Genomic DNA, 27,069 nt, shown 5'->3' with positions numbered 1-27,069 from the left:
TTAGCTTTAGGGACTTTCATAATATCAAGGCTCTGAAAGAATAGTGATCTCTATCGGGGTCCTTAGGAGGTGCATTAAAAATCCTGAAAAAGTACAAAAACTATCTATTGATGGTTTTAGTTGCTTTTCGTCACATTGAGTGAGAAAAGTTTGGATCGCTAGCCATCCGTGCTTCATAAGTTGCGCCGGTGAGATTCTGAACTCATTTAAAAGTTTTGAAACGAAAGGATGGAGCGGCAATGTGAATCCACCATGCATCGTATATTACTATTGAACCAGGCTCCCAATGTGTGGACGCGACGGTGTCATCTGGAAATGACTTGCAGAGTATATCTATCTCATTCTGATTTAGAGATGTCTCCCTGTTGCTTGTACCATTTTAAAAACACATATACATTATTTGCAATGTATCGGGATTGATCCCGTCCAAAACGTCCTACCGAATGGGCCGATCCTGGAGGCTTTGAGTGGATTTAAGAGGGACCAGACTTTATACTAGACTTTTGTACTTTTACATACTTAGAGTTATTATTGTACATTCTTAACGAGTATATTCTATGTTACCTATTTGGGATACTTAACGAAAGAACTTGAAATGTTACTAAATATTAGCTATAGTGTTACTTTGTGTACAATTTGCAATGAAGCATTTTAAAATACTCTTGCCTTGTGCTAAATTTAAACAAAAGTTTCCTTCTTCAATCATTTTTTGCCAATTGCACATTCTCTATAGTGTATATGTATTTATGAAAATATCTCTAAGGCATACTATTTAATAAATACCTTAATACTTCCTCCGTCCCAAACTAATCGATTCAGATTTATCTACACGCATTTTAGTGTGTAGATACATCCGAGTCTAGATGCATCTAAGTAAAGTAATTTGGAATGGAGGGAGTAACATTTTCTCGTGTATTGTGTATTATTAGGTAAACATATTTATATAACTTTATAATGATTATATATAAAAAAATTGTGGTCAAATATGTCTTCTTACATTGGATTCAATTATAGCGCAAAATACCCATTGATGAAAAAATACCTAAATACTCCCTCCATTCCTTTCTATAGTGCCTATAGATTTTTGGCATTTGTTTCAGAATATAAGGTTTTAGCTTAGATTTTTTTCAATTACCCCCTCCCCGTTCAGCTCCCAAATCGTTCAGCTCCCAAAAGTGTTATGGTAAATTAGAAAGATATGGATTTCCCAAATTTTACGTTGATCTCAAATCGTTCAGCTAGGGATCTTGTGTACAAAATACTCTTGCGCTAATTTCCGTGCCAAAAAACAATAGGCACTATAGAATGGAACAGAGGGAGTATAATTACATCAATATACAAAATTTGATTAATTGTTATCTTTGCATGCAATATGCTTGGTATCAAGTGGTGTATGCAAGTGCTCCCAACAAATTTTGAAAAAAGAAGTCTCACACACAAATAAACAAGAAAATTTTAGTTTACTTGATTTCAACACGATTTCCATCCGAGAGAGACTAGTTAGCTTGGCTTGTTCTTACACTAGTCAATATTAATCGATTTTTCAAAACCTTGGTCCTGTTGAACCTGATTAGAACAATCCCGAATTCGACTATACTTAGAAATTTCATTAAGTTACATGATGTCCAACCCTTAAGTTATAGAAATTTTGGGAGGGGTCAAATTCCTTCATACTATTTATCTGAAACTTGTCAATTTTTCGCTAAGGTACATAATTTTGAATTTGCGTACGAAATTTGGCACGCACATACATACGTGCATCCTCTACATGTAAAAAAGTTATTTGGAATTTTTGGAGGTACGGCAGTACGAAATACATAATGCTACAGTGATTAGGGATCACTAGCGCCTAGGTGCCGCTACGCATTTCAGTAGTCAACATGGGTGTCTTTCAGTATGATAATGCTCTTTGAATAACGGGCCTCAAGCTTCAGGGTGAAAAAACTATATGTCTTGTCATGATTTTGTGAAAACTCCTATGTCATTCCCTTCTAAAATAAATTTCTAGGAGATTTCTCAAGCTTACTTCTCAAGGGTGAAAACTCTTGATCTGAGCTTTAGTGGTTAGAACTGGTGATTGCAGTGCTTGAGCGCCATTCCCTTTCATGGAGGCGCTGCTTTTGGAAACCTTTGTCACAATTTGTGTGTTCTTAGGGTAGTTGTTGATGTTGTTTCCTTCTTGAACACAATATTCGTACTCTTTTCCCTTCTTCTTATTTTTTAAATAAATTGGTCAGGTACATATTAATGTCATAACTACTCTTAACATTGCGCCATTGCAGATGCCAGGTTATCTTCATATCAACTTTATTTAAAACATTTCATTTATCCAGAAAAAACATAGAAGTTCAATCCTTTGTTAGAGATGCTTATTTTAGGAGTAAACACGGCCTTTATTCAATAATCATCACATGTACATTGGAGTCGATCCATGGCTCAACGAGTCAAACATGTTGGCAACCGACGCAACTTATCTCTCTTAATCCGGTCATGCGAGAAATACAGAACATTACGAACCAGGTTATGAGCGTCTTGGTTGTTCTCTCTACCTTCAAAAACAAAAGTAACTAAAGGAAAAGAAAAACTCTCTTTCTACTATCTATTTCTCTAAGGATAGAAGTATAATGACACAAACTTCCGTCATTAATGTTGTGAATCACATCCTTAGCATGAGAGGCAACCCTACCAACAGAAAAAAATACTCCATAGGAAAAATATACTGAGCGAATGTGAGCCCAGTCCCATGGAGGCATGGAGCGGACGAATTGGCAAACTGCTGATCTTCCAAGCAACGGCGGCGGCGGTTGGAAACTGCTAGATGTAAAGTTGCCACATCGCAACTTCGAGGTGGTCTGGTATGCAAGTATAATGCCGCGTTGTATTGGCCTTCGAAAAAAAAAGCAAGGTATTATTCAGCTTTTGCCTTTTTAGATTTTGGAATTAAAAAAAGGCACATGTAGATCTCAATCAACTTAGACTTAACTAAATCTCAGAGTCAATGTAACGTTATTAAGTTTCAGTTACAAACAAGTTTTACCTCATGTGCAACTCATATGCCAGCACGAATATTAAAGCAAATTCAATTATATAAAAAAATGACAATTTCCGACTTCCAAGAGCGTCGGTGTGATTTTCGGATGGAAGCAGGTTCTTGTTGTTAAGAACCAGTGTCACATTTTGTTCTGTCTTACCTAATAATCAATAGCGCCACATTTTGTTGGCTAAAAAAGCAAGGTGTGCATCGGTGGACATGACTTGGGGACATCAAACTCCTGACAACGAATCAAGCATCGATCTCCTTCTCCGAACATGCATGGCCACCGTGCGACACGTTTCAGGCTCGGCGCACAGATCAGCCGTCATTTCAGTTGTCCATCTCGTGGGTACGGATCTTCCCAATGCGCTTGATCTCCCGGCGGAAGCGGACTGTGAGAAAGCCAGTTCTTCCTCGGCCAGGATCACTCGTAGCATGTCGCGGAGCAAGCGCTCCACGCGACCTCTGCTGACGGCCCGCAAGGGGCGCGGGATGAAGCTAAAGGGCAAGCCATGAGAGCCCTAATCTACAACATTAGGGGCTTCGGCGAACAGGGTCGCCGCACGCAGCTCAAAAACTACCTGCGTCACAACCGCTGCGACATCATCGGTCTCCAGGAGACTATCAAGGCGGACTTCTCAACCGCCGAGCTCCGTAGCCTGGAGTTTGGTAGCCAATATGTCTGGAATTGGGTTCCGGCTGACGGACATTCGGGAGGAATGCTCCTTGGCTTCAATGATGATACCTTCGAGGTTGGGGCCTGGAAGAGCGGCTCCTTTTTCTTGTCCGCTCCGGTGTTCCAGCGTAACAACCGGCTACGGTGGACTTTCTTCCTTGTCTATGGGCCGGCCGACCATCGCCGCACGGACGAGTTCCTGGGGGAGCTCATCCAAGCCGTCAACGCCTCGCCTTACCCGGTGGTGGTAGGGGGCGACTTCAACCTAATCCGGTGTGGCGCGGACAAAAACAACGGGAACATCCATAGGGCAAGGATGCTTCAGTTTAATGAGGCCATTGCTTCTATGGCGCTCAGAGAGCTTGAACGAGCAGGGGCTCGGTTCACATGGACCAACAAGCGCCTAGACCCTGTCCGCTGCGTTCTGGACCGAGTCTTGGTATCCCCAGCTTGGGAGGCTGCCTTCCCTCTGTGTTCCCTCACTGCCCTGACTAGGATCGGTTCAGATCACACTCCTCTCCTCCTATGCGACGGCATGAACGCACCACAGAGGACCTCCCGGTTCTTCTTCCAATCTTGGTGGTTTGAGGTTCCGGGATTTCTTGAGCTGATGAGGGACAAGCTCACCCACTTCCTCCTCGATCTGGGTCCGCACAGATGCTGCATTGACCTTTGGCAATGCACATCACGCCACTCCCGCCAATTCCTGAAAGGATGGGGAGCTAACCTGGGTAAGGCGCGGCGAGATCGCAGAGCCACACTTCTGGCGCAGGTGGGAGACCTGGATCGTCAAGCTGATGGGCCAGGCCTTGACGAAGAGGGTTGGGCCCTCAGGTATCACCTCGAAGATCAGCTGATCTCCATGGACAGGATCGACGAGGAATACTGGAGACAACGCAGTCGCCTCCGTTGGACTCTGCAGGGGGACTCTTGCACGGCCTACTTCCACGCGATTGCGAATGGGCGTAGGAGGAAGTGCTCCATCCCCCGGCTTGTGACCGATCTGGGAGAGATCGATGACCAACAGGCCCTAATGGAACACATTTACCAGTTCTACCAGGGCCTGATGGGTTCGGTGGGCGAACCTAGGAGGTTTGCCACGGGCGACAACCTGCGGGAGGACGAAGGCAGGATCTCGGAAATTGATAACCGGGATCTGGAGCTCACCTTTACCGCCGAGGAGCTTGACGAGGTCCTTCACGGCATGAAGCCCGACTCGGCCCCCGGCCCGGACGGCCTTCTGTCCTCTTCTTCAAGAGATTCTGGGAGACTCTCCGCGCGCCCATTCTGAAGATCCTGAACGACTTTGCCCTAGGGAGGGTTGACATCGCACGCCTCAATTTTGGGATCATCTCCCTGATCCCGAAAGTTAAGGGTGCGGACCAAATCAAACAGTTTAGACCTATCGCCCTTATCAACGTTATCTTTAAATTTGTTTCTAAGGCCTACGCGATTAGACTTGCTCCCCTTGCCCATAGGACCATTGACCGCGGACAGTCGGCTTTTATCCAGGGGCGATGCCTACATGAGGGAGCTCTGGCCCTCCATGAGATTATCCATGAGCTCCACTCTAAGAAGCAAGAGGGCTTGCTTCTTAAGCTTGACTTCGAGAAAGCCTTTGATCGGGTTAACTGGGACTTCCTCCAAGAAGTTCTGCTCCGTAAGGGTTTCTCGGGCATGATGGTTCACCGACTCATGCAACTGGTCAAGGGTGGCCAAACTGCGATTAACGTCAATGGAGAGATTGGACCATTCTTCCGAAACGCCAGGGGTGTGCGCCAGGGAGACCCCCTCTCACCCATCCTCTTCGACTTCCTCGTAGACAGCTTTGCGGCGATGCTTTCCAGGGCATCTGCAGCAGGCCACATTCGAGGAGTGGTTGACCACCTCATTCCAGGGGGAGTGACTCACCTGCAATACGCGGACGACACCTTGGTGCTCATTGAGCCCTCTCCGCTGGGTATTGCTAATCTCAAGACCCTTCTTCTTTGCTTTGAGAATATGTCGGGCCTTAAGATCAATTTTGACAAGAGCGAGGTTCTGCTGACAGGGGTCACAGAAGGGGCACGGATTGGGATTGCCCAACTCCTCAACTGCAAACTAGGTAGCTTCCCTATCCGCTACTTGGGTTTGCCGATTAGCGATCGTCCGCTTAGGGTAGCGGATTGGGGCTTCCTCCCGGATAAAGTTGGTCATAGGGTGGACCCTTGGCAAGGCCTCTACCTTGCCTCGGCCGGGCGAACTAGAGCTGACGAACTCATGTCTGACCAGCCTTCCCTTGTTTGCCATGAGCATGTATTTACTGCACGAAGGCACCCACAAGGCGATGGACAAACACCGCGCCCGATTCTTCTGGGAAGGAGTCGGTAACCGTCGGAAGTACCATATGGTAGACTGGGCTACAGTTTGTAAGCCCAAAGCGTTCGGTGGTCTGGGGATCCTGAACACCAAACTCATGAACATCTCCTTGATGCTCAAATGGATTTGGAAGCTCTACCAAGATGAGGAGGGTCTATGGGCGGACCTTATCCGGGCCAAATACTTGGGAGGGCGAGACCTGTTCTCGAGGGAAGTCCCTACCAATGGCTCCCGGTTTGGAATTCCATTCGAAGATCAAATGGTATTTCAAAATCGGGGCAAAGCATGAGGTGCGCAATGGTGAGCGCACCTACTTCTGGCTGGACTGGTGGATGGGTGCGGGCCCTCTTCACTCCCGCTTCCCACGCCTGTTCAGCTGTTGTTTGTCCCCCTTCGCCACCGTCAAAGACGCGCGTGTCATTGATGGTGCGCATGGGGAGTGGCGGATAGGGTTCCGCCGCCAGCTTGGGATGGCTGAGCGGGTGGAATGGGACAACCTTTGCAGGGAGGTTCACGCCCTTTTTCCCTCCACCCAGGAGGATATTGTCACCTGGTCCCTGGAGCCCTCTGGTCGCTTCACGACCAACTCGACCTACCTCCACCTGTCGCGGGGGGCGACTACTACCGCTTCAAGGAAGTTTGGCGCACTCGTGTTCCACCCAGATCAAAGTCTTCCTCTGGCAACTGATCCGTAACAGACTTCCTTCCTCGGCTCAGGTGGCCAAAAGGCGCGGACCTTCGGATGGTCTATGCTCGCTTTGCCACGAACCTGAGGACTGCAACCACATCTTCTTCCTATGTCCTATGGCTAGATTCATGTGGGCCGGAGTCAGGGAGCTTCTCCGGTGCGACTGGAACCCTGCAGGGGCAGGGGATTTCATCGCGTTGGCCAATGGTCTTTCGGGCCCCTTGCGTAGGCTAGTTTGGTTCACTTTTGCGGCCCAATGCTGGTCCCTTTGGAACATTAGAAACAAACTAACTATCGAGGGAAAATTGATTGGCTGCCCAGCTGATGCTTTCTATCATATGCTTCTTCACATGCAGCACTGGAGGGCTCTGGTCAGACCGACGGACCTGGCACTGGTGGACACGGCGGTGGGCGACGTCCGGAGGCTATACTCGCGGACTAGAGGCGACAGGACTCCATGATGAGGATCGTATCCGTTGCAGCGCTTCTTTGTTCCGTAGCTATTTGCCTCTTCTTAGGACCCAGGGGGGTTGGCTATCTTCATGTTTCTTAAGACTTATCTTGTATGGAACTGGTTATTGTATGACTTGTATCGGTGGTTGCCGTGTTGGCTTTATCTATAAAGCTGGGCTTAGGCCTTCTCTTTAAAAAGTTGTCCATCTCGTCGAACCTGCATCTTCGCCCGTTAGCTCTCGCGCGCACGATCACATGCCGAGCATCGGTTCCATGTTGCTGCATGTCATGCGGCGGACTGACACTAGCCGCTCAGCGCTCACCGATCGACGAGACTTCCATTACTGTCAAGGGTCAGCTGATTTAGTAACCAGCTAGATTAACAAGACGAAGAATCGGTTACTCGCGGTGCAGGAGAGGAGGTTGTTGACACAAATCGCACTGGCTTTGGATGAGTGGCCGTGTTCGTTCGTTCGTTCGTTTTTGTTGCTTCTGCTTCTGAAAATGAAGTGGGAGCAAGGTTGGAGCCGAGTGACTAGCTGAACAACCCATGTTATACATTACTATTATTTTACGTTACGTACGTTCCAATAAAATGCAGACGTAGACACAAACCCGGCCTTTTCATTTTTAATCAAGCAAACGCCTAAATCAGTCGCCACCCCAGAGGCCAGAGCAGATGGTTTTCCGTCGCCACGAAACATAGCGCCGCTGGTTTTCTCCGTCATCTCTAAGCACGTGTATCGTGTATGGGCTATAGCGCTTCTTCGTGAACGACGAAATTGCGCACCTTAATTTTTAGTTAATCCTTTTTTCTACATTTTACAGTACTAGTCTATCCGTTGGTCTCTCATTGGCTGCTTCGTTGATTCATACGCACCCAACCCTCGTGCAGCAGGCCGTCAGTGTTAGGGCATCTTCAACGGGCCCACGCAAACGGACACTCGCGCGGACGTCTAAAAGTGGTCGCGAGTGCCCGTTTCAGTCGCCCCGCGGACATATTTTCGCCGTGTGTCCGTTTGCGTCTAGATGTGCTTCATGCGTCCATTTTTTGATTTGCAACATATTTAAGAAACCTAGACTACTTGATGCCCGACGGCCTGGCCCCGTACGTCGCGTCTCTCTCTCGTCTGCTTCTCCGCCGCCTGCCGTGCGGCCGCTAGAGCTCGATGCGTCGCCGCGTCCTCTAGCAGCCGCAGGCGCAGCGTCTCGTTCACGGCGTTATCGGCCTTCTTGAGCGTCTCGAAGGAGTCGACAAGAGCCCTCTGCTCCGCCACCTTCTCCTCCGAGGTAGGCGCATCAGGGTCATCGGAGGACCATGAGATGTCGGAGTCGTCGTCCTCTGCGGCTGCGGTGGCCTCCAGCCTGTGGCGTTCCATCTCGGCGTCCAACACCGCGTTGGCCGCCCGCTCCTCCTCTGCTTCCTTCTCCGCGTCAGCCAGGAAATTGGCGTCCCTGACCGGGTCGAGGGGGTCGTCGGTGTTGTCGTCGTCGTCGAACTCCTCGTCGGAGCTCGAGGCCGGCGGAGGTGGAGTCAGAGGTGGAGGTGGAGGCGCGACAGCCTGGCCGCGGCGGCGCTGCTCATGGTGGCAAAGGTGGAGGTTGAGCGGCAGCGGCGCTACGGTGGAGGTTGTGCGGTGTCTATGGTTTAGTGTGGGAGATGAGATGCGTGTGCCCGTGTTTATATAGGCCGGATGCAGGCGACAACCGGTGCACGCGTGACATCACCATTACTTCGTGCGCAGAGGTAGGCGACGGGTGCGTGTCCTGCGAGGCATCGCCATTTACGCGGCCACAGACTGCCGAAACGACGCCTCAGCGCCGCTGAGAAGACGCATCGAACCTGGGTCACTGCCAGACGGGCCCGACGAAACGTCCGCCAGACGTGAGCGGACACTTTGCGTGTCCGCGCAGAGTTCGCGGAAACGCATCCAAGGCGCATATTTGGACCAGATTTGCGTCGCCACAGATGGTCCGGTCACTTTGCGTCGCCAAATTGGAGGGTGTACCAGACGCATTTTAGGTCCAGCCGGACGCAAACGGTCGCTCAACGTTACCAGATGCATTTTTTGGTCCGACCGGACGCAAATGGCCTTTTCTAGATGGCGGAGCGGCCGCCGTCGTCGCGGTGTGCGTTGGCACCGCCGCGGTCGGGACTTGGTGCAAATGGTGTGCTTCCGGCCACCCGTCGTGTATCGGGATTAGGGTTGATCCCTTCGAGTGGATCTAAATTAGAATACAAGTGATGTTTGTTTGGAATTATGCTATTTCGATTTACCCTTTTACTAATAACCTTTAGTAGTAGACTGCTTTCTTTTGGCCATCAGTCGGTGGCATGGGCAGCCCGGCCCGACCCAACCTAGGTCGAACTTGCCCCCGCCCGCCACGCGCGTTGTTCTCCCGAACCACCGGTGAGCCTCGCCGACCTCCTCCCCCTCCATACTGGTTTATAAGGCTATTACGAATTTCCAGATAAAAATTTAACTGCCAATTTGATCAACAAAACATAAGATATACTATATATCAAAAAATAATCATAGTATCGGATACTTCTTTTAAAGATGAATCCGATGGTATAGTTTGTGTGCCATATATCGGAAACTACTAATTTGGACCGCGGCCGCGGGTTCTCGTCGGAAGAGGGCTCCCGGGCAGTTGGCCCTCGTTCCTCGGCGGCGACGCCGGCGACGAGACACCCATGTACCGGATTGCTCTGTTCTAGTTTATTGCAAGGTGATTTCTGCAAAGTGTAAGCCCCTCCTTGTGTGCAAGAAAAAGGAAGTTTGAATCTGCATCCCTCGTTTCTGCCATTGCCTCTGGAGATCAAGGTAGATGCAGTAGAAAATTTCAGAGAGACGTGTGTCAGAGAGAAAGGCTCCAACGGAGATACCTTAGGGCATGCCCAATGCATAGCCCTAGGGGTGTTGCGTCGCAGCTTTATCTTGGTTCGGGTGGTCCAAATTAGGTTCGGATGAGGAGGCAGCCTCTTCATCAGGAGGTAACCTCTTCAGCCATAAAGTGGAAAATGTGAGAGAGAAAGAGAAAAACCAAATCAGCTTTTAAGAGAAAGACATATTAATGGGACCATAACATGGCATGCATATGTCAAAAGTTTTATCCAAGCCTAGTTGGACAGCTGCCTCCATTGCTCATGCCCTTAGATTGCCTCCGCCCGCCCAGAGAAAGAAATTATTTCTTCTTACATTGCTTTATTGTACTGTTTGTTTGCTGCTTTTTCTTCTTCAATGCCAGTCCTGTTCGGAAGAAGAAGAAAAAGAGACACTATGCACAGTTTGATTTCGGTTCGAGCGAGAACCAATTTGTAGTTGGATGGTTAAGAGGACGGTGGCAGTGGCACCCAGAGTTTAAACCTCGGTTTTGTCTTGTTAAGCCGGAACATTCTTCGGTTGGAAGCCACGTTCCCGTCGACTGCAAGGGCCTGTTGGATGAAGTTTTTCTTGACGCAGTCTCTCAGAGGTGGTTCATAAGGGTGAGTGTATGGTGCGTATATGTGATCATCTGAACTGCGTTTCGCAAAAAAAGAAAAAAAAAAACTTGTGTTCGAATCAAACATCTCGGCAGAAGTATCCCGGCGCCGTTGCTATTGGGCGGAGCGCGTGGCAAACCAAACCAAACCGCGTGTACCCTCCCTCCCTTTGTCCCTTTTTTCCCACCCCGACTTCCGTCCACAAAGCGTGCCATCCTCGCCTCGCCGGCACTCCTCACCGCCCGCCCGCCCGCCCACGGAACTCTCCGCTCCCGGCCGCCCCCGTCCGCCGCCCGCCCGCTCGCGCCGCCCTCCTGAACCACCGGTGAGCCTTCTCCGACCTCCTCCTCCTCCTTTTCTCGATCGCGTGCGGTGAACGGGCCGGATTACTATTACCAGATCCCGACCCCGTTCCGCCATCCGCTCGGCGGCCCCTGCCTACCGGATACCTCTCACTCATCGATCGGCTAGGTCCGTTGCTGCGGCACGAGCGGCCAATCGGAGGTTTGTCGATTCCCGTCTCCCGCCCGCCGCGTCCCGCCGCTAGCTCGTCAAGGATTCGTAGGTCCCATCGAATTCCACCGACGGTTTTGTTGCGGGAACCACCCAAGTGCTGTGCCCAATTTCTGTGGGCAAATCCACACCTGAACGACAAACCTCCCTCCTAACGGAGAGGCAAAGGATCTCCCTGCCCATGGACACGCATAATATTAGGGAAATTGCTGCTTATTATTCTCGTCAAATAAGTTGGGCTCACTACGTGTACTCAATAAAACCTGGGAACCTCGTTTTCCTTAGGGCATGTACAACGGTGTTGATTTTTTGTGAGGTTGAAGAGAGAGATTGTGGAGAGACAACCAAGGTTTCTGTAATTCTACAGACGGTCGATAGCTGATGCTGTCCGCGTGATTAGATACCGGACACTCGGTTGATTGGTCAGACGAGACGCGAAGCACCTAGGTGGAAATGGAATGCAAGGCGGGTTAGACAGGGAAAACAACGACATGGTAGCGACCGGACCGTTGATGCTCTAATCGGCATCCGAGCTGAGCAGTTCTGGGTCTGCTTATTGTTCATACCATCGTTGAGCAAACAAACCGAGGGTGTCGTACCAGATTTTGCCGTTTCTGATGCTGGATTTCGAGCTGTAATGTAGAAGTACGGCAAACATACCGGATGGTCTGAAATTTTCTCTGTTTTCCTTGTAATTTGTCTTGTTTACATTGCACTGTGGAATGGGATCTTTGCGGTTCTAAATAGTCTCCAGGAATCAGCTGCCTAGTGATTAAGCAAATGAAATTTACCACGCTAGTAGTGTACCAGAAAACCTATGTTATGCTCACACAGTCTGTTGTGACCTCACTGCATGCTAATATCTATATGTCTACTTATCCACTTGGCATGGCTTCTATTTTAACTCTGCTTCTTCTTTGCAGTCATGTATGATAACTACAGGAACCCCCATCCTCCTGGGATGCAGATGCCCCCGCCAAATCCTCAGCCTGGCCAGTTCGACAATACACTTTATGGCCCGGGCTCGGGTCTAATTAAAACTGGGTTAGGACTATACGGGGAGAAGTTCCTCGGCTCCAGCTCAGAATTCATGCAAAGCAATGTAAGGAGCCTCCTAAGAACCTTGTATCCTGTGTGTTCGAATCGCTCGTGTACCATCTCTAAACTGTAGATTGTGCTCTTGCAGATCAGTAGATACTTCTCCAACCCACAGTATTACTTCCATGTCAATGATCAGTATGTCAGGAACAAGTTGAAAGTCATATTGTTTCCGTTCCTTCACAGGGTACATTTTCTTCCTAGCTTTACTGAGTATCTATCTTGTTCTTCTATCTGTTGTAGTATATTGAAATAGAAGTATTTGCAATGCCATTTCAGGGGCACTGGACTAGGATAAGTGAGCCTGTGGGTGGCCGGCTGTCCTACAAGCCTCCAATGTACGACATAAATGCGCCAGACCTGTACATCCCTTTCATGGCATTTGGTACCTTCATCGTCCTCGCGGGCTTCACATTAGGCTTCATGGGAAAGTGAGTTTTCTTTCTCCTACTTTCTTAGGCAGCACTTCAAACCAGGTGTTCCTAAAGCACTTTGATTGATATTCATCCATGCAGATTCACTCCAGAAGCAATAAACCTTCAGTTCACGAGGGGGCTGATCGGGTGGGGCCTACAGATCGTGTTCCTGAAAGGGCTGCTCTACTCGATGGGCGGAGGCGAGGTACCACTGCTTGACCTGGTGGCCTACAGCGGGTACCTGTTCGCGGGGCTCTCCCTCGCCATCGCCGCGAGGCTCCTGTGGGCGTACTCCTACTACGTGATGGTACCGTGGATGAGCCTGTGCATGGGGGTATTCCTGGTGAGGACGATGAAGCGGGTGCTCTTTGCGGAGACAAGGGGCAGTGAGAGGCACTCGACGCGGCAGCACTACTTCCTGCTATTCATGGCGATCGTGCAGTTCCCCTTATTCTTCTGGCTCGGCAACATAGGCGCGTAGGATAGTTACTTTTAGGTGCATTCAATAGCATCACATATGTTTATTGACAGGCTTGAGACTGGTTATGTAAAGTTCTGTTTTTTTTTTTTTGAGATGTAAGTTCTGAATTTTGGAGGTAGTCAATCTTGTAGTAAGTATGTTTGTTGGAATAGCCTGGAGTATATATAAAAAATTCTGCCTTCCCAATGTAAATACAAATGTTGATTTTACAGTGATTAAGTTTATATCAATTGATTATTGTTTGGAATGTCATATGGATCTTAATTTGAAAGCAATGTTATATGGAATCTGTGCTCAATAAAGCAGTATATTTGAGTGTCTGTAGAAGCACATAATTTATAGATTAGTCTATTGTTGTAACTTCCTGTTGCAATGCTGCTACATATATTATTATTTTTATCAACTCTTGTTGACGGGTCTACCACATAGGAGGGTCTAACTGGGGTCCACCACATGCGAAAGAGAAAGAAAAATCTCGAATATCTATACCATCCAATGGGCCAATCGAACGATCCAGCAGGCGACAGGATTCTCCCCCAAATCGGTCACCCGACAGCTATCACTGGGCAAAAATAATATCTGGTTATGTATCAATTCTCGCTCTAAACAATAACACACATAAGACAGTGTTTGGAAGGATCATAAAACCAAGACTCCCAGGTTTCATTTCTCGAGCACAAGAACATGAAGGTTCTCATGGATTTCACAGCTTGAAGTTGCACATTCCAACAGCCATTTGTCAAAATCAAAAAGTGTGCCACATCGAAAAGTGCAACCGTACTATGGCACAATAGAGCAAGAAACTTTTGGCATCCCAAGCAAATCCCTGTCAAACTTCATATTATTACACTAGATATATATCCATTTCGTCATTGTCACAATCATATTGGCATGGCCCATGGCCATCTTCTTTGTTATAACTCCAGGGTGATCCGCGAAACTCATCAGAGGGTGAATTGATAAAGATGACCTTGGCGAACAGACCAAGCAGCCCAGGGGAGCATCATCTGCCAGAACAAATATCTAATTAGCAACAGAACATAAGAATACACTCATCATTCCTGGATACACACGTGCAAAACTGCAAATGGATATTGCAAACTATTACTCCCTTCGATCTAAAAATAAGTGTCGGTGACTTAGTACAAACTTTGTAATAGATTAGTACAAAATCTCCACTTATTATGGATCGGAGGGAGTATTCTCAATATCAGTGTGAACCACCATAATTAGAATATAAGAAACAAGGTAATATACCCCTATCATGTTGCTTTTGAAGCAACATTGCATCAAAGCAAACAGTCTAACAATCACTGTTACGGGATGAAATGTATCTTTACAGGGTAGAGGACTTAGAAAATTAAATGATGAGTTGTAAAAAGATTTTTTCGCGAAAACGCAAAAGCCTTGCATTTCGATGCATTGATAGATAAAGAAGGTTTGAGATGTAAAAAAGATAAAGGCAAGAAGGTCCTCATAGGATATTAGGAAGACCAATTGTGTGACTGCACATAAGCTTAGTGAATGATACTACAAAGTATTACACTGAGAACATAAATGCAACAGCAAACATGTTGAATGACATAAAGATAACACATGGGTATAATAATACTGCAGGAGAACGAAATTAGGCATGTTGCCGTGGTAAACTAACTTAATATTTAAAGGGCTGAAATAGCATCCGCCACTATCAGGGCATGTCCTTTTAAAAAAGGATAGGAAGCCACATTTATGTAACTAAATTGTACTAATATTGGATAATAACTCCTTTCATTATACATAATTATCACTATTTGCAAAGTTCAAAATGATACAAAAGTGAAATTTCACAATCTTAACCATGCCCCACTATCAGTAAAAAAAAAACTTCAATAAAAGCTCCGTCACACTAACTTCTTAACAAGGAAAAGATATCGATGCACTTTGAGGCAGGTGAAATGTATTTTTCAAAGGTAGACGAATTGAAAGAAAATGAAGTGATGAGATGTAAAAATGCTGAGACTAGAAGGATGGTTGCCACTAGGATGACCAATCTAGTGACTGCATATAAGTTCTGCAAACACGTTTAAATAGCATCCACTACTTAGGCAGACTAACACATGATAAATATGGGTGAACATGCCCACTTCTCTGAGACAGCATGCCCACTTTCTTTTATAACATGTAAACTGTGTACCGTTGGATTTAACTATTTCATGATCCCCAGTTATTACTACATCAAAATTAGTTTGAAACCAAAAAGTGATAGCCCAAAATTTCGTGAGCAATGAACTATCCCAACAGTTCTTCCACATGCTAATCTAACCATGTCCCAGTATATCTCCTAAAAACCTTCAATAAATATTACGCCCCACTAGCTTCTTAAAAAAGAAAAGATATTGATGCATATACTTAACCAGTTCAGTCTGTCTTCAGGGACAAAATCAAGTAGCGAATAACATAAGGAGTGGCCTACACGCTACTGCACAAAATGGATCTACTGCTCGAAGCAACAGTACACTACGCGTGAAGAACATGATGGGAGAGAGTGCAGGTGCCGGTGCACACCAACTAAGCCACTGTCATGCAAATCAGTAACAGCTATACACTACAAAATAGGGGAAAAGGTAGACCCTACACATTCTTTTAGAAAACATGCAATAGGATATTGACTCATGCCTATGTTTTAACATGCATTATATTTCAAAGTAAACAATGTCTCAACAATCAGCATACCTCACTGCCGAGCTAGAGCGCCATTTAAGGCAGCCAATGTGCAGCTTGTCTTTGCGCCACAAGATAACAAGGCCGACGAAGGCAGCCGCGACCACCACAGACCAGAGAGCGTTGGTCTCCTTGGCCTGGTCATAAAGGCACGCCATGTGCTTCTTCAGCCAGTACTTGCCAGAGGCACCACCAGAGCATCGGCCCTTGCTGTCTGGAGTCACCTTAGCCCTGTCCTGGGAATCATCATCATCATCATGAACAGCAGAGCCATGCCCGCCGTCTTCGGCGCGGAACGAACCATGCTCGCCCAGCATCTCCGCCTCATCAGCCGACAGGTTCCTCCCCTCATCGTAGTACAGGACTCTCTCAGACCCAGCGCCACCCACAACAGTCCTGAAACCAGTGTCCTCCACGCTGGTACTCTCTTCCTGCAGGACGTCCTCTCCAGCAGGGGCCTCCTCGAGGGCGGTCTCAATGGGCAGGTTCTCGTGCTCGCTGGGAGGGAACACGAAGTGGTCAGACATGAGCAGTGCATCCGATGAAGACCCTGCGCCGTGGCCCTTGCCTTCCGCCTCTGCCACAGGACCCCCACCAGGCCCTGGCGCCGCCGCGTATGCCGACGCCGTGAGCGTCACCACCTCCCAGTCTGCGCCCCGGGCGGCGCTGCCCCCCTCCGCCGCATCCTTCTCGTTGTCAGACATGCCCACAAAACCTGGTCACTGCAAATAAGAGGGACCAAAGCGTATCAGACTTGCGGGGAAGCGGTGGTGGTGCCATTGTGTAAACGTCAGGTAATTAACCGGTTACATCACGCAGAAAGTACTATTAGACTAGGGATTATTAGGCCATGTCCGGTGAAGCAAATGATGAGATAGAATTCACTCATCCCTCTACGAAGAATAGAACACACAAGCATGGACCAACTAGAGCTATCTAAGTCATTTCTAATTCATAGCAGGTGAAGACACACACACACAAGCATGAGGAACACGGCCAGGCGCTCAGCAAACAAGATGACGCGCAAGCAGTATATCATCACGGGGTAAAATCTTATCCATCCAAATGTAAAGAGGTTCCAAGCCCTGGTGTAATTGTAGCATCCACGAAGAGCGATTCTGGACTTGCGGCCATGGTATAAACACAAGTATATAATTTGCTTACATTATAGAGCATAAGTCGTACTGCCATTGTACAGCGAAGCAAAGGGGGCAAGAATCTACTCCTCGTACAGGACGAAACAAAGTAGTAGGGCAGTACACAGGACGGGAGGAAGAAGAAGAAACGGCAGAATTACACACACACAAACTAGAGTGAGTTAAGTGCTCTACTGAATTAATGAGCGCAAGGTGAAGACAACGGCCAGGCAGCAACGACCTCAGCGCAAGCCTATAGAGGATGGGGCAAGTCTCGTCGCAGTCATCCAAATCTAAGCAGCCCGACCAACGAAGATAGCCGTGCAGGAGGGGCGTGGATCTCGCAACCCTCGGGATCAGGGCGGGACAGGAGCGGAGACCCTCCGACCTGGATCGGATTTGGAATCGGGCTCCCTGCTCGGGGTGAGGGGGCAGGTTGATCCGAGCGGGGTAATCGATCGATCGATCGATCCGAGCGGGCGGGCGAGCGAGCGAGGCGGGGGCTTACCACGGAGAAGGGGCGACGAGATCTCCGGCGGAGCGGAGGCGAGGCGAGTCCGGCGGGAGGAGAGGGGTGGCGTGCGGCGGTGGGGAAGAGAGAGAGAGAGGATGAGATCAAACCGTGGGGTGGTGGACTCGGCGGTTCGAGCTGATGCACCAACCTGCGCCACCCTGCCCCACATGTCATCCTTCCACAGCTCGGAAAATTCGAATGAATTTGAAAACTCAACTTTCTTTTGGAAGATCAACGAATCTCGCAAATCGTCGGATTTTTTCCAAATTGGGATACATTTTACCTTCTGATATTTGATATTTTTTAATGCAAAAAAGGAAAAAGTGTGCCTCCTTTATGTCTGACATGCATACAGTTGAAGATGTACACGTGGAAGTACCGACGAACTTGTCAAGAAGGAGGGAATGATAACAAGCTACATGATTCAACGCCAAGAAGAGAGATACGGTGGACCTTCAAGCAATCGATTGATAGCAAGATATAGAATTTTAAGCAAGATATAGAATTTCTGGCGGTGGCTCCCTGCTGCAATCCGGCGAGGGTGGGCGGGGTGGCGGCCCCTCTCCCCTGCTTCTTCCTCTGCGGGTGGTGGTCGGCGGGTTGCTGCTGGTTGCTCGTCGCGGCGGCTTCCCGAGGTGCCAGATCTGACCGTGGAGGGCTCGGTTCGATCTGGCCCGTCGGTTCCTGCCGGCGGTGAGGTTGGTGGTCCTACGTGGTGTGGCGTCATCGCCGCGTGGGAGGTGCTTGTGCCAGTGGTTCGCAGGCCGGCGGCGTTGTGGGTCTCCCTCGTCTCCGTTCGGCAACGTGGGAGTGCGGAGGTTCGGCTGCTCCGAGCGAAAGCTGATGGCGCGGCAGCTGCGGATGTCGCTATCCTCTTGGGGGCCTTCATGGAGCCTTCGACCTCCTCCGCTCGCGGAGCATAGTTTTTGGGCGAAAGCCTAGGCCGTGTTGTGCAGGGCCGGACGACGGCGTCGATCCACGTCGCTTCCCTCTTGGCATCGTCGTCTTGAAGACTTTGTTCCCCAGCGTGCTTTCCTGAGGCTGGACTCGTACGGCATCGCGACGGGTGGCCGGCGATGTGTGAGGTCCGTGTGGTGGCTGATATCCCACAAGTATAGGGAATCGTTTGTAGCCTTTTCGATAAGTAAGAGTGTCGAACCCAACGAGGAGCTAAAGGTAGGATAAACATTCTCTCAAGTTCTATCAACCACTCATACAACTCTACGCACACTAAGCGTTTGCAATATCTAGAAAATAAAACTAGAGCGATAACGGGTATGAGAGGTGACTTTGCAGAACAATAAAATACACGAAATAAATGTTAATGCTGCAGCAATAAAACAAACTAAACTAACAGTACCATGAGTGTGGAAAGGCGGTGGTAATAGTGGTGGCTTTGTCTAAGATCAATTAGTGAGGATCTTGGGTTCAATATCTTCGATGCAGCTTTCTATGTAGGAGAGGCTAAATATACATGCTCTCCCTCCGGGATTACAAGTACTATATGATTGGTTTGCTAGCAAACATCCGTAAATACTAGAAAGCATTAAGGTTTCCCCAACCATAGCCTTAAGTAAATGGTCTTCTTACTCCCATACATGCAACTATCCGGTTCGCGTCCTCAGATTTCTGCCACTCCGGCAGAACTTCCCCCTTCTAGTATACAAGTACTATCAACCCTATGGTGCTTGATCCATGCGCGCACAAATATAATGGGCACAAAGGACGATAACATATCAACATACAACTCTAATGAACCAAAGAGAAACAACCAATCAATCAATGAACAAATAAACTATGGCAACATGACATAGATCATAAGATTATAACTTATAGCATCAAACACCATGTTTACATAGGGCGGTACAGAGGTTTGTGAGAGGATGGACCACTGAATACAATGAGGAGTTGGTGATGGAGATTGCGGTGAAGACGTCGGAGAGGAGCTCAGCGAGGAGCGCCGGGAGGCGGAGGCGTGGGCGGCGGCGGCGGCGGCGCGGGGGACTCCTTCCCCACCGCCGGCATCATGGGGGAGCGCCGCCCCTTAGCCTTCTTCTTCCTTGAGTTGGTGCTGGTGTAGATGAGTGTTTCCCCCTCCTTTGCTGCTGCCAAGGAGGAGGATTTTCGTGACAATGCTTGGGGGCCTCAAAAAATAGGGTTTCCCATCAATATATAGTGTTGGAGATGCAATCTAGGCCATGTGATGGATGCCCCTTTGATCCAAGGGTTCTTGGGCACCTCTAGAACCTTCCTAGGACTCCCCTCTGTCCTTCATGAGCCTCACAACTCGTGGTTGGGCCGAAATATCCAGGTATGGAAAGAGTTTGTGTCAAATACATCACCAACTTTTGGAGTCCCGAGACTGCACTAACCTCCGCAGTAATTCTGCTCTTCCGGATGCATCCGTTGTCCGTTCTGGACGAATAAGATGTCCAAATTGTTCGGTCTGAAATTCTCTACAACTTTGTAGTTTACGACTTTTCCATTGGACGTCGTTTTGATGGAGTTTCGAAGCGATCTTTGAAAAGTGTTCAGCAGGGACAGATTCCGGGAAATTCCAGATTTCACCATAATGAGCTATTTCCTTCCATATTTGCCTATTTCCTGCACAACAAAGTTGAAACCAAGAACTTGTGCACTTTTGCAACTATTAATAGGTTAGTCCCTTAAAATATATAGTAATTGGTGTAAAACAAGTATGGAACATAAAAAATTATAGATACGTTTGCGACGTATCAACATCCCCAAGCTTAACTCCTGCTGGTCCTCGAGTAGGTAAGTGATAAAAAAATAATTTTTGAGGTGATATGCACCTTCAAAGTTCAAAGGATGACTAGATACAAATAATTTAAGAACAATTAATAACACATTCATGATTCAATCAATAATAATTTTGGGACCATGCACATAGAACTAAGAATGACAACTATGCTCTCATAAGACGGTGCATATAACTTAGAAGATGAAGACTCAACATAAAAGTAAAAGAATGGCCCTTCGCAGAGGGAAGCAGAGATTAAACATGTGCTAGAGCTTTTTATTTTGAAAACATAGAGATATAAAATTTTAAGAGAGGCAATTGTGTCAACGGTAGCAATAAGTAATATAGGTTATGTATAAAACTTCCTATAAGTTGCAAGCCTCATGCATCGAATACTAATAGTGCCCGCACCTTGTCCCAATTAGCTCGGATTTCCATGGATTATCATCGCATTACATATGTTTTAACCAAGTTTCACAAAGGGGTACCTCCATGCCACCTGTACAAAGGTCTAAGGAGAAAGTTCGCATTGGATTTCTCGCTTTTGATTATTCTCAACTTAGACATCCATACCGGGACAACACGGACAACAGACAAATGGACTCCTCTTTAAGCTTAAAGCTTTTGGCAACATAAATTTCTCATAAGAGATTTTTGAGGTTTTAATGTCCATGCTGAAACTTCCACCATGTAAACATGGCTTAGGTTAGCGGCCCAATGTTCTTCTCTAACAATATGCATACTCTAACCTTTTATTATGGTTATCTCCTTTACTTCAGACAAGACGGACATGTATAGTAACTCACATGATATTTATCAAAAATATGATGATGGTGTCCCCATGTCAGCATGGTTGCCACACAACAAGCAACTTATAAGAACTAAGGTACATAAGTGACATATTTCTCACCACAATATTTTTTTAGGCTACTTTCCCATGAGCTATGTATTGCAAAAACAAGGAATTATTTTGAAGGTTTTAAAGGTAGCACATGTAAATTTACTTGGAGTGGCGGTGAAATACCACATATAGGTAGGTATGGTGGACACTTTTGGCATATTTTGGTTTTTGGTGGTTGGATGCACGAGTAGAGATCATACTCAGTACAGAATGAAGGCTAGCAAAAAGAAAGATAGCGACCAACTAAGAGAGCAATAATGATCATAATCATGCTAGCGACAAAACTTAGTAATTAAAGCATATGGTGATATTAAATGTCTAAACTAAATGATCAATTCAACCCAATTGAAACATCAGAGGAGATCTTCCATTTGCATCACTATTAATATGAAACATTTTTACTCGTATCCAACACCAATCAACTTATTTGAAACAACTCTCATTTATAATATTCATTAAAGATCAGAGAGCTAATCATATATAACTGAAGCATACTAACAAGCTCTGAACAAAATAGGAGTGAAAAACCAGAGCTAAACGCATTACTAGCAAAAATAAAACGCTCGTTGAACAATAAGAGTGAAAACTAGAGCGTTCATATAATTAAAACGGAGCGTGTCTCTCTCCCAAACAAACATGGTATGATGGTGCCCACTTTATTGAAAATAAAGTACACAACAGAAAATAAAGACGCTTCAAGAATAACACATAGTATATGAAGCAATAAAAATATAGTGAACAGAAACAAGACCTGATATTTTTATTGATGAAGAAGGGGATGCCTTGGGCATCCCCAAGCTTTGACGCTTTTACTTCTTGAATATATCTTGGGGTGACATGGGCATCCCCAAGCTTGAGCTTTTGTCCATTCTTCATCTCATCTCATCATTCTTCTTTCCTACACTTGAAAACTTCCTTCATACAAAACTCATCACAAATCTCATTAGCAGCGTTAGTGCAATGATAATATTAATCAAATCTACAAAGTTCAGTATGACATATGAAAAGCATTTTAATAAGCATTAGCTACTTTAGCACAACTTCAATAAGGTTCTTTGATCAAGAGAACTCAAAAAGGTGGGCAAGAAGATGCAAATGCAAAACAGTGCAAGAATCTGTCAAAACAGAACAGTTCGTAAAAAATGATTTTTGAAAAATAGTTACGCTGCGTAACTCGAAAAACTCTGAACTAATGAAAGTTAGATAAATACCTGGGGAAGATGCTCGTAAATTGGCAGCTCAAACTTACGTTCTGGTGATTTTTGGCGATTTTTCTCGTGACGAACCAGAAACAGTAAACAAGATTGCAAATCCCCCAAATATCACTTTCTTACCATTAGAGGCAATTCTTGGCAAAAAAAAACAAAACAAACATGATAAGGAGAGGTCATTATAGTAGTAATGACTTCCAATACTCAACAAAGCAGTAAATAACAGAAATATAAACATATTGGGTTGTCTCCCATAAAGCTCTTTCTTTATGGGCATGATTATTTGATGGAGCTCTCACACCCCCTTTTTTTTATTGTTTTCCAATTATAAGTGAAACTGACAAAGAAACAAGAACCAAATAAAGAACCTAATAAAACTAAATAGGATAAAACCAAAGATAATAAAAGCAACTATATACAATGCTTACATGTGGATGGGTAATATTGAGTTTGAAGGAGACAACCTCATGTTGGTTGATGAATAGGGGGATGCCTTGGGCATCCCCAAGCTTAGATATTTGCATCTTCTTGAATATTCTCTTGGGATCCATCTACACATACCCAAGCTTGAACTCTTGCATCCTCTTGCTCATCTCATATCATCATATTGATTGGAACTTAAAAACTGCATCCACAAAAAGCTTCGCAAAACTCATTAGTAGGTTAGTACTCATTAAATAAAATCCGCAAGTGTTCAAGTATCCCTAATTTCTATAAAATCTATCAAATATTTTGCCACTGTAATACTGAGATTTCTTATTATTTCAATCGTACGTCGAAAACTAAGGAAACTTTTGAATCCTAAGTACAATATTTAAACAAAGAGAATAGAAATCTGTCAAAACTAAACACTCTGTAAAGATGTCACTCAATGAGATAGTTACGTAGCTCAAATCGAAAAACTCATGATTAATGAAAGACAGATCATAACCTCAGGTCTATGCACACAAAAAATTCAGATCAAAATGCCATACTGAAATTTTTCACGAATTTTTGCAGCACAACACAAGAAATCTGTCTCAACATAATCAGTCCGTAAAGATTGAACTATTAGATCTGTCTACGTACCTCAAATCAGAAAAGTCAGAACTAACGAAAGTTAGATAGAAAGTACTACTATGCACTCAAGAAATTTCAGATCAAGATCACGTTCTGGTGATTTTTAAAATTTTCTACAGTGGAGCACAGGAAATCTGTTTTCTAGGCAGCATAGTGACAAACTTGCATAACAAACTAGGGGTTATCTATACATTCTATTTACAGCGGGATATGTACACTATATACAATATATACACTATTTACAAGTTTTTAATGAAAATCTTTCATGGAAAGAATTGTTTTGGTTTCGCAGGCATGAACACAAGTGTTCAAGGTCGACCCCCACTTCACCATTACTCATCTTTCCAATCACTTTTCTTTTCTGAAAATATTTTTTTATTTTTTTATATAAGAAGTACAACTAATTTTTTTGTAATTCGCATTCCCTATCCATACAAGAGATAGAGAATAACCAGGTACAGCAAGTAAAACTACTTAGAGATAAAGCAAACAAGTGCACACGAAAATATTCACCTACGCTATGGCTCCCCGGCAACGGCGCCAGAAAAGGTCTTGATATCCCACAAGTATAGGGGATCGTTTGTAGCCTTTTCGATAAGTAAGAGTGTCGAACCCAACGAGGAGCTAAAGGTAGGAATAACATTCTCTCAAGTTCTATCAACCACTGATACAACTCTACGCACACTAAGCGTTTGCAATATCTAGGAAATAAAACTAGAGCGATAACGGGTATGAGAGGTGACTTTGCAGAACAATAAAATACATAGAATAAATGTTAATAATGCAGCAATAAAACAAACTAAACTAACAGTACCATGAGTGTGGAAAGGCGGTGGTAATAGTGGTGGCTTTGTCCAAGATCAATTAGTGAGGATCTTGGGTTCACTGTCTTCGATGCAGCTTTCTATGTAGGAGAGGCTAAATATACATGCTCTCTCTTCGGGATTACAAGTACTATATGATTGGCTTGCTAGCAAACATCCGTAAATACTAGAAAGCATTAAGGTTTCCCCAACCATAGCCTTAAGTAAATGGTCCTCTTACTCCCATACATGCAACTATCCGGTTCGCGTCCTCAGGTTTCTGTCACTCCGGCAGAACTTCCCCCTTCTACTATACAAGTAGTACCAACCCTATGGTGCTTGATCCATGCGCGCACAAATATAATGGGCACCAAGGACGATAACATATCAACATACAACTCTAATGAACCAAGGAGAAACAACCAATCAATCAATGAACAAATAAACCTTGGCAACATGACATAGATCATAGGATTATAACTTATAGCATCAAACACCATGTTTACATAGGGCGGTACAGAGGTTTGTGAGAGGATGGACCACTGAATACAATGAGGAGTTGGTGATGGAGATGACGGTGAAGACGTCGGAGAGGGGCTCAGCGAGGAGCGCCGGGAGGCGGAGGCGTGGGCGGCGGCGGCGGCGGCGCGGGGGACTCCTTCCCCGCCGCCGGCATCATGGGGGAGCGCCGCCCCTTAGCCTTCTTGTTCCTTGAGTTGGTGCTGGTGTAGGGGAGCGCCGTCCTCAGGTTTCGTGACAATGCTTGGGGGCCTCAAAAAATAGGGTTTCCCATCAATATATAGTGTTGGAGATGCAATCTAGGCCATGGGATGGATGCCCCTTTGATCCAAGGGCTCTTGGGCACCTCTAGAACCTTCCTAGGACTCCCCTCTGTCCTTCATGAGCCTCACAACTTGTGGTTGGGCCAAAATATCCAGGTATGGAAAGAGTTTGTGTCAAATACGTCACCAAATTTCGGAGTCCCGAGACTGCACGAACCTCCGCAGTAATTCTGCTCTGCCGGATGAATACGTTGTCCATTCTGGACGAATAAGATGTCTAAATTGTTTGGTTTGAAATTCTATACAACTTTGTAGTTTACGACTTTTCTATTGGACGTCGTTTTGATGGAGTTTTGAAGCGATCTTTGAAAAGTGTTCAGCAGGGACAGATTCCGGGAAATTCCAGATTTCACCATAATGAGCTATTTCCTTCCATATTTGCCTATTTCCTGCACAACAAAGTTGAAACCAAGAACTTGTGCACTTTTGCAACTATTAATAGGTTAGTCCCTTAAAACATATAGTAATTGATGTAAAATAAGCATGGAACATCAAAAATTATAGATACGTTTGCGACGTATCAGTGGCTTGTGTGGCAACGATGGCGGTGTTGAGCGATGGTTTGGTAGCGTCAAGACCTTGGCTTCGGCGAGCGTCCGAGCTTCTTCGTCTTGTGCTTCGCTTGCGGTGGAGTCGGAGCTGCTATGGTTTGTTGAGAGTCTTCATTTGTGCAGCGTACGATGACCTGCAGGGTGGCCCTCTGGCGATGATCTTCCTCGGCGAAGGTCTTGCACTTATCCTCTTCAGAGCTCATCATCAGAGTCGGAGCTGCCTGTTGCTTCACGAGGAGTCGCTTGTTTGGCGTTGGCCGGCTTGAGCTTCACGGTGCCGCTTCGGCGAGGTCTTGGTGGTTGGTTCTTCGGTGAAGTCGGAGTCGCTGAAGAGTGATGACGATGACGTTGAAGGTCAACCGCGACGACTTCTCTCTTCGGCGGCCTGTGTATCTTGTGTGGGTTGCCAGGGTGGCTCTGTGTCCTTGCGACGGTCGTGCTCCATGACAGTCGATGGGGCACTTGTTTCGGTTTTCGGCCAGTTTTCCGCTAATAAACTGGCCAAATTCTGTACTTCTTCTTTATTAATGAAAATGGCAAGTCTTTTGCCTCGTTTCAAAAAAAACAAAAAATTAAAATACATAAGTAAAGGAACGCAGGTTAACGAATAACCGAGGGGCACGGAGACGACGATGCATTCCGAAGTTCGCAATCTTGCGGGTGCTACTCTCCGTTGGAGCAGTGTGGAGGCGCAAGGCACACCAAATGCCACAATGGCGCACCATATCCTCCTTGAGCCTTCCCGCCGCCGACGGTTTTTGGCCATTCGCCGACGAACTAAAATCGTTATGGACTTGCGAATTGTTTGTGGTGATGATGCATCATTTCCTGGAAGAGGAAGCCAATACCGCCATCGATGAAAACGAGGACTTGGCAATCCCTACTTGAAACTTTACAAAAACTGCTTCAAACAAGTTAATGGGTCAAAATTCCTTTGCCCCACCCCACCCCCATCCACCAAACAAACAATCGTCTAATCTAGGGCCGTTGCCGAACTACGTGTGAGAGGGTGAAGGGGGATATGCTCCTACATGGATGATACATGTAGATATATTCTTTGTGATAGTGAGATGTAAACTTTATGAGACTCTGATTTCAAAAAAATACAATAAAAGACCGCATGCAACATCTTGATTACTTTTCGCCCTTTTTGGAAAAAAAAAATGTAGCTAGTGATGAGTTTTCTTTAACTGAGACTTGTCTTAGCACGAAGCCTACCCCTGTTTGAAGATCGCTTCAAACCTGAGGCTAACCTCCTAAATGTAAGACATTATGTAATGTATTATGAACCCCTCTTGAGCCGCCAACAACATGATGTGATGAACGTTACATGATCGATCATTCACGTCTCTGCCTCTTGGAGCACATAATATATGAGTTATCG

At 46.1% G+C, this 27,069-nt stretch overlaps 3 protein-coding genes across 4 annotated transcripts; 2 read left to right on the top strand and 1 right to left on the bottom strand.

Annotated features, from left to right (window-relative positions):
- Window positions 1–3,546: 3,546 nt before the first annotated feature.
- Window positions 3,547–5,001, top strand: LOC139835100 (uncharacterized). The gene has a single exon (XM_071825079.1). It carries the CDS (start codon window positions 3,547–3,549, stop codon window positions 4,999–5,001), a length of 1,455 nt encoding a protein of 484 aa, XP_071681180.1.
- Window positions 5,002–9,597: 4,596 nt separating this feature from the next.
- LOC127330932 (uncharacterized) lies at window positions 9,598–13,454 on the top strand. Of its 2 annotated transcripts, none has more exons than XM_051357011.1 (5): window positions 9,598–9,620; window positions 12,133–12,311; window positions 12,396–12,494; window positions 12,587–12,738; window positions 12,823–13,454. In XM_051357011.1, exons 2-5 carry the CDS (start codon window positions 12,135–12,137, stop codon window positions 13,202–13,204), a joined length of 810 nt encoding a protein of 269 aa, XP_051212971.1. In that variant the 5' UTR covers window positions 9,598–9,620; window positions 12,133–12,134; the 3' UTR covers window positions 13,205–13,454. The 2 variants fall into 2 exon arrangements, with proteins under 2 accessions (XP_051212971.1, XP_051212970.1); XM_051357010.2 differs by lacking the exon at window positions 9,598–9,620 and adding an exon at window positions 10,883–11,021.
- Window positions 13,455–13,833: 379 nt separating this feature from the next.
- LOC127330933 (ATG8-interacting protein 1) lies at window positions 13,834–17,703 on the bottom strand. The gene is made up of 3 exons (XM_051357012.2): window positions 17,552–17,703; window positions 15,920–16,629; window positions 13,834–14,211 (listed from the first exon to the last, which is right to left on the bottom strand). The coding sequence occupies exons 2-3, from the start codon at window positions 16,609–16,611 to the stop codon at window positions 14,208–14,210; spliced, it is 696 nt and encodes a 231-aa protein (XP_051212972.1). The 5' UTR covers window positions 16,612–16,629; window positions 17,552–17,703; the 3' UTR covers window positions 13,834–14,207.
- Between the last annotated feature and the right edge of the window lie 9,366 nt (window positions 17,704–27,069).

The sequence above is a fragment of the Lolium perenne genome, chromosome 2, assembly GCF_019359855.2.
Source record: "Lolium perenne isolate Kyuss_39 chromosome 2, Kyuss_2.0, whole genome shotgun sequence".
Taxonomy (NCBI): domain Eukaryota; kingdom Viridiplantae; phylum Streptophyta; class Magnoliopsida; order Poales; family Poaceae; genus Lolium; species Lolium perenne.
Note: the sequence above shows the minus strand (reverse complement) of the source record. Positions and strands in the feature narration are given on the sequence as shown.